Genomic DNA, 11,049 nt, shown 5'->3' on the forward strand with positions numbered 1-11,049 from the left:
CTTTCGCGTTCATAACATTAAAATAAGTTTATACTATTTTGGCTGTATTTTGTTACTTTAAAACAAATAAATCTTTCTTTTTTTGTTCAAGACCAAGACACGTACTACAAAAAATTGCAATTATATAAATAATAGGATATGTCCTATTATTTATAGAATTGCAATTTTTATATAATTCTTTATACAAATCTATATTTGAAACTGGAAAGACATAAGTTGCGAGCATTATTGATGGTAACCGCAAAGCGTATGTACCTAGTATGTACATACATGTACAGCATCATTACATTGACTCATTGTGTGACGCCCGTGGCTACACCTTCAACCTAAACACAGCTTACAAAAGCTGTAAGGCAGTTGGAATAGATGGGGAAAAGCCTCCACGTAGTGGACTTTATAGACAACAGTCTACCTCTATAAAACTAGAAATTATTAAATTAAAACGCACCTATGAACACGATATAGCTTTGCACAGCTTGGTTTTAAACAAAATTAATATATAAGTTATGACAAAACTAAAAACACGTAAACGTGTGACGTAAGATAATGATGGCCTCTAAACTAGTCAACTGTTAACTATTCAGGATCCTGTACTGAACGCAGCAGAATCAGCGGTACCGTACTTTAACGAGGTAAGCTATTCTCCTATTCCTATTGTGTTATCTCGTCCAAGTTTTTATTCGATACCTATTTCATCGACAATTATTTGTATTTTTTTTTATCAGTAGATAGATTAATATAATTTAATTTAAACGAGTTCGTCGATATTTTGGAAATATATAGAGCCGTTCACACACGAAAAAATATATAAATATAAAAAATAGTAAACTTTTATTTATTAAAATATATACATATGCATGTTACTCTTGCCAATATTATAACTTCTTGTAGAGATGGTAATAAACAATTTTTTTTTTTCAATATGTAACTAATAAAATGTTATTAATTAACTTATAAAAACTACTATGTCCAGTAACTACAATCTAAAAGTCCACGCGAGTGTAAACCACGTCATGATTTTTATTACATTATTTATACATATTACTACTTACAGAATACCATGGAATTTAATGACCAGCAGCAACCTTCGGGTCCGGCCCAGAACAAGTAAGTAATCATATGTTACATTATGAAACATATTTTACATATGCCAATATTTTAATTTCATTTATCTACTTTGGAATGACAAACAATATGTTGGTCTACCCGCTGATCATCACGTCATCATGTGACACCCGTGGCACCACTTATACGTCCGGCATTCAATCGACGAATATGTTAAAAATTAATTCAAAGATATTTAAAAAAGTATGTACGACTGCCAAGGCACTTCTTATAATGAAAATAAAATCAAGACTTCTAAAAATAAAATTGAAACAATCTGGAATATAATACGGAATCAGGTCGCGACATATAGAATATGAATTAAAAACAGAACGATGTTGTTATTGATAAAAATTTTAGTTAATTTTATTTAAAATTTTAGTTGTTAGTAAAACTTTTGGTACTTAGTTTTCAAACAATACGAAGTTTAACTTCGTCACCTAATTTAGCTGAAACATCATACAAAAAATGCTATAATTCCTTGCGTTCATGACTTCCGTTTTCATCACATCAGTTGCTCCTGTATCATACAACATTTAACGCTCTCAATTTAAAAGATCCTGATTTAGGGTCACTGTTATCAGTGGCCATAACTTGCCATAGCATATATATGTTGGTGGACACTATTCTGCCTAATTTTGAATTTAAAATCAGTCTGTATTTTTGTAAAAATGTACAAGCACAATTGAAAAGTATAAGAGCTGTTTCTTGTCAGTTCTTAACTCTAATGCTTTCCAAACTGACGATAGTTTTTGACATATCATAAGAGTGTATAATAGACCTACATTAATAAAGATATTTTGATTTGATTTGATATAAATTTTCTCAGTGGCCACGACGGCACTGCGACGGCAATCTGCCGCAGTAGCGCCAATACACCACGCTATTCTCGTAGTGTCAGTAGTCCTCCTTCATAATTATTGGCTATTAATATAAAATAAAATGTTATATATTTAATCAGGTTCAGACGCCGCAGCAGCATGCACAAATATTCCCAGTAAGTAACCTACTAATAACATACCCAAATTAAATATAAATATTAGTATTAAGTACTCGAAATAGAAAACAGTCTGTCAGTTCACCTGATGGAAAATTATATTTTTTACATATACATCAGATAAGCACCACCAATATCGCAGAATACACTTTGTCGCCCGCGGCTCGTCTCATGCATTTCCATTCATGAGGAGTAAGTTTTTATACCTTCGTACCCACCCCCAATGGAGTGAAATTTAATAATTCATATCCATATTCGGCGATACAGTCTCTGATGAGTATCCGCATCCGTATCCGCGGATATACGAGTACATTTAGCCGTAATAAGGGCCACGTCTTTAGTATGCAGAACTATTAGGCGCCTCATCTGTGACTTTACTGTGAAATGTGGATATGTCACATAATGTCTATACAATGATTATGGTAGATTGAAATAAAGATATACCTAGTCCAGCCAAAAGTATTGTTACAAATCAAATGATTTTTTAAGGAAGTAATGTAAAATTATTCAAATTTATACCTACATATTTATTAAAGTCTCATCAAAAAATAAAAAGACATTCTATTCTAAGTGGCACACATCACATTAGACTTTAAGCTGTTTGGCCCCGAATCTATGGATTAACATACTGTTTCCAAGAAGCAGGCCTATCCTCTATAACTGACCCTAATTTGAAGTCTAAAGGGTTGAGGTCTGGGGTAGATGAGGGCCAGTCTTCAGCTCCCGGAATGTTGGTTTCAAACCAGGCTTGGGTAGTTCGTGCATTGTAACTAGGTCAGAAGGCACGAGTCAGAGTCCTGTAGGAAAGTCCACTGTATATTTTTAAAAAGTGTGTTGCTGAGAGGTTCATAATCAGCCAAGACTGTATCATCAGATACTATCTCTAATTTATAGGATTTATTATATATGACTACAAATATATGATTCTACTATTTTTGTGACTGCACATTTTCTACTGATAGGTAGTAGTAGATAATGAATTTTATTAAAACACGTTTTTTTATTCATAGCTTTCGGTGATATTATGTAAAGACGGTATTGTAAATATTTTTTAAGTTACATTATTTTTTAACACACTTCCACCAAGAAACAAAATTGTAATAATTAATTGAATACGTAGTGTTTAAGTGGTTAAGGTTTTAAGAATTAGTTCCCTTTGACAAATTGGTTATTTATTATTATATATATGACAATTACAGTATGCCAGTAAAAGAGGTAACAATTTGCGGCGTTATTACTAAATAGAGACCAGACAACCTTAAGATGGAACGCCTTGAATTTGCTTTTGCCCTTTATATCTGGGGGCTCGAAGGAAGCAAATCTCACCCGCAAAACAGACAACTTGGAGACAGAACAATTCATACTGAACAGTGTTGAAAACCTAGTTAAATTTCACAGCAAAACTTATATTTACAAGATTTCTTATACATAGTTTATGTATCAAATTTGTACAAGAAAATACGTTAGGATTGAAAATTATATGCAATAAGAAAAATAAAGAAAATTTTTTGTTTACAATTGTAGAAATCGGGTGTTGGAAGGCCAGAGACAACGGAATTTGAGGGCGTACATGAATTTCAGATCGACATTAATGGCGACCTGAAACGTTTACAGGTAATTAATATCATAAAAATATATTACTACATAATAATGTATAGTTATTATTATTCTAGCATTATCTATTTATTAACATGTAAAGTAAATTCGTTGATCTTTTTTTTACGAAAATTGCGTGGTCTTAATTTACTTGGATTAAATTTCGCGCACTTATAGTTTTTTTTAATATTATTTATTTATTAATCTACAATTATGTATACGTATTAATTCATTTATATAGAGCAGACTAATATTACTAAATTTTATATAATCATGTTTTCAAAGGATATGTTGGAATTATCCTTAAATAAATTAAAAGCATCTGTTAAATCATATTTACTGAGCAAAGCCTATTACTCACTAAACGATTACTTGAACGACGAGTGTGCATGGCAATAGTTGTTCATGCACTGAATTTTCATTTAATGTTAGACATAGACACCTATATAAATAATAATTGTAAATAAACTGGCTTTAAAAAAAAAAGTAATTAAATTGAGTTTCTTGCCAGTTCTTCTCAATTGGATCTATATACCGAACTGGACGGTAGGGAAAAAATTAAAATTAGAATGCAAAAATGTGATGTTTATAAGCAGCTAAAATGTCCTACATGAATAAATGATTTTTGAATTTGAAATTCAAAGAAAATGCTGCAGTGATACGCTGCAACGCAACAGAAGCTGAGAGCTTTTGAATAAAGATTACTTCTTTACTGGAAGCTTAAATAACTTATTGTAAGCACTTTTTTAATAGTTATATTTTTTTTACCATTCATTCGGAAAGCAGACTCAGCACAAGAAGAACTAGCAATATCTTCCATGTTGATCTTTTAAATAAATATTGTTCAGTATGACATTTTTAAGATTATGTGTGAATACAAACCGCGAATAGTATATCCTTAGTTATATAAGTTCTGTTTTACAATATTGTGATGTATTAAATGATAAATAAATATTAATTTATATCTTCAGTATGGAATTGACAGACTTTTCATCAAACCAAACGATACGTTTGGCGTTGATGTTAAGGTAACACATATGAGTGAACAGCAAATGTTCCTACGTGCATGTACTTGCTTCCAAGAAGAGATTCAGGCACTGAATCGCGTCGAGACCTGCCTCAATCATCGAACAGGCAGTACTGGTTAGTATAATATTTTATGAAATACCTACATACTTCAAATATCTTTAATGTGTGATCAGAAGTTAGATAATGTCGTTACGAAATATCACTTTTAATCATTGAAATAGTAATTAATATTTTAGTAATATTTTTTTATTATTTATATTTACTAATTATTGGAGTGTAAGGGGTATGAAACTATTATCTCTAACGTCAACCCAAACGTCAACCTTACCTGCACGTGGTACACTCTGCTGACAAACGGACGAGGCTCTGAACAGTACTTAACAAAAACAAAACTGATAGCAGTCACATTGGGAGTACATCAGAGCTCAGTACTTAACAAAACTGTACAATACTTAACAAAAACGAAAACTGATAGCAGTCACATTGGGAGTATATCAGGATTCAGTACTTAACAAAATTGTACAATACTGAACAAAAACAAAACTGATAGCAGTCACATTGGGTGTATATCAGGGTTCAGTACTTAACAAAACTGTACAGTACTTAACAAAAACAAAACTGATAGCAGTCACATTGGGAGTACATCAGAGCTCAGTACTTAACAAAACTGTACAATACTTAACAAAAACGAAAACTGATAGCAGTCACATTGGGAGTACATCAGAGCTCAGTACTTAACAAAACTGTACAATACTTAACAAAAACAAAACTGATAGCAGTCACATTGGGAGTACATCAGAGCTCAGTACTTACTAATCCCCTTCCTGTTTTCTTAGTTCAGAAAGCGCGGCAAACTTAATTTCGCATTTATAATATTAGTATTGATAAAGTTACCTCTGACAAGTTGGTTTAGATGAAGAATTATGTGACACTATAGGTAAGAATGAATATGTATGCTCGATTGAAATATTTTTAATATTGCAGTGAACCAAACAATGAATGTACTACGTTCCTGCGACCCCAATATGGAGCGCGTTTACTATGACGGTGATGATACCCAAGAGAATTACTATTTTTCCACCGTTACGAAGCTAGAAAGCAATAAGACTATGCAAACATGTACTTATAAATTTATATGTAAAAATACATGCGAATCGGGTATAAACCGACGAGATATCGCAGTAATCTTTACACTAGAAAACGAGAAGTAAGCAATAAATATTTTTACACTAATCGCATCTGCACATATTACGAATATGTATCTATAGAGGACACCTGTTGACGATAATCATTAATCAAAGTACAACAATAAATAAAACATCTGTATAATTCCGCCATATTACTTTAATCTGTCCTATTGATGGTCCGCCTTACGTCAACGTGGTCGTGGTACTGGGTCGCGTGTTCGATACCTCGCACAGTACAAACATTGTATTCATGAGTATAATTGTTGTAGTGCTCTGGGTGTTTTTTATTTATATTAATGTATCTACTCGTGTTTACAAAAGTATTTAAGTATCGGTATCAGTTGCCTAGTATCCATAACATAAGCTTAGATTGGGACTACATGGCGTTGTGTGAATTGTCCTAGGTTAAATAAACTCATTTTTATTATCAATCAAATATTAGGTGGCATATTGACAATATTAATGTATTTAAAACAGTACAATGATATCATATAATAAATTTCTTTTACTGGTAAAAATTTTTTTTTTAACAGTGTAATGTTCTCTCAACAGGGGTGATGCATTGGGTCGAAAATTATTGAAAGTTAAAGTATGCCAGGGTCCGCGCCGAGACATGTTGAATTACATGAACAAAAATACTAAAAATATATCTCAATCTACTAATGATAGTGATACAACTAGGACGGTTACAAAGACAATAAGAAAAAGGAAAATTGTTGAATCCAAAAAAGACATGGAAGATTCGAATGATTGGAATATACCCTTACAAGCATTAAAAAAGAAGAAGAAGGCAGATAACCAGATCTACATAATACCTTCGGTATGTACCTGCCCGTCACCTTAAGATTGTGAAATCCTTTAGTTTATAATCTATCTAATATTGAAGGCCTCTAGCTCTTCCGATGGTCGCGGGTTCGATTCCTCGAACTATATAACGTTGTATACGTGACAATTCTATACGTGAGTATGATTGTTTATAAATCTATCTAATATTGAAGGCCTATATATGTATATATATCTAGCTCGCCTCATTTCTTCCGATGGTCGCGGGTTCGATTCCTCGCACTATATACCGTTGTATACGTGACATTTGTATATGTGAGTATGATTGTTTATATCGGTCTTGGTATTTTCTATGTATAGTATATATGTATTTAAAACAAAGTATGTAAGTATATATATTGTCTAGTACCCATAACCAGGAGCCTAGTTTAGCTCAGGTCTAGATGGCGTCGTGTGAGTTGTCCAGGTATATTATTATTATTTTCTAACGACGTTGTGATCAATCAGTAAATTATGAACAGTACAATATTGCTTATAATACAACCCGCAACATCAGCACTATTAGAGGTGAGTTGTCTGGTTTTAAATGTAGAATTAACATGTCATCATCATTTCGGGCGCAGGATGTCCATTGCTAAACAAAGGCCTTCCTCAAAAATCGGTCCTGCGTTGCTCGCATCCAACGCTTTCCAGCGGTCTTTACCAGATCGTAGTTCCTTGTCGGAGGTCCTCCCACACGTTATCAGCTCCGCGGTCGCCAATCGAGAACTACTACCCTAAAGGGCCATCTGTCCTACGAGCTATGTGCCCTGCCCATTGCCACTTCAGTTTCGCAAATCTTTGTGCTATGTCGGTTACTTTGATTCTTATGCGGATTTCCTCATTTCTGATACTATCACGCCGAGAAACTCCAAGCATGTCTCCCTCTCTATTGCCCTCTAAATGAATCTAAACAGATTTATGAGGCCCATAGTTTGCAACCCATCTCTGTGCCGTAAGTCATCACCAGCATCACACTTCGGTCGTAAACCTTCGTCTTGAGACACTGTGGTAATTTAGACGAAAATATATATTGGAACTTTTTTAATACTTCTATGGTGGCAATCAAGCATACAGCCCATCTGATGGTAAAAAATCCCCGAACGGTGACCCATCCGAGTTGGATTCGACTGAATAAACATGTAAATGTAGACAAAGAGAACGAGAATAACAGCGCGCCGCCAGTTTAGACATTCCCGCGTCTGTCACTCGAACGAGCGCCATTTTTTTCAGACTTAATTATCATATCAAAATGTCGGATTATGGAGAAAAGATATAATTATAGACTTATTGATAATTTATAAATATTGAAAAATAATTGTTGTGGAATAAAAAATACAATTTTAAAAGAAAGTAAAAACCATGAAATATAGTCGCTGCCACTCGCGAAAGAGTGAACACAATAAAAATAGTAAAACGCAGTCGCTCACGATTGCATGCGCTGGCTTTCGCGCACTGAATCGCGCGCGTGAAAGAATCTGTCATGTGACGGGCAGTTTATGACAGCGTATAGTTGACTAATAACAACGACCGAATGGTAAAATATAATACTATACGTCTTCAGAGCACCGGCGTTAAACGTTGCGTTTCACATCGTCAGTCGAGGTTTGAAAAGACCTCTTCTTAGAAGTCGTCGGCAACTTACCTGCAATTCACGTGGTGTTCATGGGCGGCAGTGATCTTACCATCATGTGCCAAGAACGTTTGCCCTCTATGCTACAAAAATGACTCTTTAACTAAAAGCTCACTAAAATGTCCAGACATGTGGCGGCGTGGTGGGCCGGGTCAATGGGCTCCCTAAAATATGGTCGAGCGCAGTGATGGCTGGCTCATCCGTCATACTCGTGAACGAGTGCTGCTTGTAGGGACTGGTCTGCTCTTATCACTACGACTGATTTAATCTTATTGCATGATTATATTTGACCCAAAAAATTAGTGCTTGTTGGTAGTTTGTATTCACACGTTTCGACTTGTAAATGTAAACTTACAAGTATTATTTAAAAGAGCAACACACAAGTTTCTTGCTCGTTCTTCTTGTGATGAGACAGCTTTCCGAACGAGTGGTAGATAAAAAACAAATTGTTATGACTATTCAAAAGTGCTTAAATTAAGTTTATTTGAATAAATGATTTTCTATTCTATTCTATTCTATTCTATTCTATTCTATTCTTTAACTGACTTTACACAACATTCATTCATGCGAGAAAGTGCGCAATCATGTGCAAAAATTTTTTAATTTTGTTCACCTTTTCCCGCAAGATTGCTCGTGTTAGATTGTATTTCCTGAAAATAATAAGATGAAAAGTTGCAACCGCCGCCAATATACATGAATAGCACTATAGACATTGTGTTCCCTCCGATCGATCTCCCGTCCAATTCGAACGAGGATTGAGCCGAGATTCGAACCCTTGGCGCCTGCCCTCGAGTTGCCTTCAGATTAAAGTCGTAGCTGTCAGGCAGGAGTTGGCCTTCAGCCGTTTTATAACTCCTTCCGCTGCTTGGAGTGCTATCTGCACTATCGTTTGTTCAGTAAACTTATAAAGACCAGCTGCGGCCAAGAACATTAGAATATTTCGGAAACAAGAACATTATGTCGTCATGTGACATCATTCCTCGTGCATTGTTATTGCCGGTGAACTAAGATTTCACTTCGGTAAGCTGTTTTTTCATTGCTACATTTTCCCATCAAACCCAAACAGCTTGCAAAAGCTAAGTGCTTGGGGGTTGAAAGCGATGAGACAAAAGTACGTTTAACGACTCGGTTTATATATGGTATGTGTTTTATATATACGATCTAAGTATTTAATTCATATATATTTATAGCTGAATACATATGAATACATATACATTATGTTTACTATGTGAATGGCTGTGCGACTGTACGTGTATGTGTTGTTTACATATATTTTGCTCTTTGTATTATGTACTAAAAGTGTGAATTCTTTTGTTTACAGATCTATGTCAAAGACCGATTATTGTTTCGTAAACTGATTAAGAAGAATATCAAAGCGTTAAAATCTCACATTGCCAAAAATAACGAAGAGGATGCAGAACATTTAAATGCTAACATAGCTGTGCTGAAACGCGGACTCAGTTCAGTTTAGGCAAGTATATTAATAATGTCTTATAATAACCCGGAACAATTCACATAGAGCCTTCTAATTCCAAACTATGCAGACCATGTGTTATAGGTATAAATATTAAACTATAACTGGTACAAAATATTTAAATATTTTTATGTATCTCAATATATTTTTTTTCTCTACGTTAATCGACGATCAGTCGCAAGACTCGGTCAACACATATAGCTACTTGATTTGTAGGCGATAACCTCTTCTGCCTTTCTAAAATATCTTGACTATGTGAGAAGGCTCCAAGAACTGTACTGCCGAAGAATTAGGATGGTTAGAGAGTCGAGTTCAAGAAGCATGGTGCATTTGCTATAGTTACGCAGAAAACCATTTGTATTCTTTGTAGACACATGGTGTTGCTATTTCTGGCCGTGGCTCACAGGGCAATACGTCCAGATTGGTATCAGAACAGACTTATATATTTAGTTTTATCGGAGTTTATTATCCACAAAGTGCACAGAATTCCTACCCATGAGTCAGCTCAGATCACTAAATTTGAGGTTCATCTCATGTATTTTCTTTTTTATATATGTAACTAGCTATTCGCCCCGGCTTCGCACGGGTGTACATGTATTATATATATAAACCTTCCTCTAGAATGACTCGCATACTTAATAAATAATTTAAAAAAACCGATTCAAAATCCGTTGCGTAGTTTTAAAGATTTAAGCGTACATAGGGACAGACAGCGATAGCGACTTTATTTTATACTATGTAATGATTTTCAAGTGAGTCTCTTGTCCAGATGAAAGCCAAGGTATTTTATGCAATGGATGTCGGGTTGCTCTTCATTACTAAATCTGACATATAGATGGGTGAAAGTATGAAACTTTGCGTGTTTATGTGAAAATATGCTTTGATTTTTGCACCATTTTGTCATCCATATATTGGATTTATCCAATATATATTGGAGTTTTCTGCTAGCCATCTCTGTCTGTCTGGTTTGTTATCACTAGCGAGGTAGGCTATATCATCAATGTAAGTTGTGATAATAATGTCTTCCAAGATGGGTAGGTCTGACGTAAATATACTGTAGAGCTATGGACCCAGTACTGAGCCCTGTGGTACTCCTGTTTTAATATCTAATATTGGGAAGTTTATTTATAATTTTTGATTTTTATTTCTCTTTCAAATTACACTCTACATAAATTGCGTTATTGTATTTCCACAAAAAAAAAAAAAT

The 11,049-nt window shown here is 34.3% G+C and overlaps 1 protein-coding gene across 1 annotated transcript; it reads left to right on the top strand.

The window, feature by feature from the left end:
• The first annotated feature begins 1,060 nt into the window (after positions 1–1,060).
• LOC131848181 (cellular tumor antigen p53-like) lies at positions 1,061–9,839 on the top strand. The gene is made up of 8 exons (XM_059197962.1): positions 1,061–1,107; positions 1,934–2,000; positions 2,066–2,101; positions 3,626–3,715; positions 4,669–4,840; positions 5,711–5,933; positions 6,466–6,733; positions 9,690–9,839. Exons 1-8 carry the CDS (start codon positions 1,061–1,063, stop codon positions 9,837–9,839), a joined length of 1,053 nt encoding a protein of 350 aa, XP_059053945.1.
• Positions 9,840–11,049: the final 1,210 nt, after the last annotated feature.

Source organism: Achroia grisella, unplaced genomic scaffold (assembly GCF_030625045.1).
Source record: "Achroia grisella isolate CSIRO2021 unplaced genomic scaffold, CSIRO_AGI_Agris_v1 utg109, whole genome shotgun sequence".
Taxonomy (NCBI): Eukaryota; Metazoa; Arthropoda; class Insecta; order Lepidoptera; family Pyralidae; genus Achroia; species Achroia grisella.

What these genes read in the sequence shown, in the direction of transcription:
- LOC131848181 (XM_059197962.1), top strand. Translation starts at nt 1,061, where the DNA reads ATGGAATTTAATGACCAGCAGCAACCTTCGGGTCCGGCCCAGAACAA. An exon ending in TTTACACTAGAAAACGAGAA is followed by an intron (nt 5,934 to 6,465) that starts GTAAGCAATAAA and finishes TTCTCTCAACAG; the next exon opens with GGGTGATGCATTGGGTCGAA. An exon ending in AGATCTACATAATACCTTCG is followed by an intron (nt 6,734 to 9,689) that starts GTATGTACCTGC and finishes TTTTGTTTACAG; the next exon opens with ATCTATGTCAAAGACCGATT.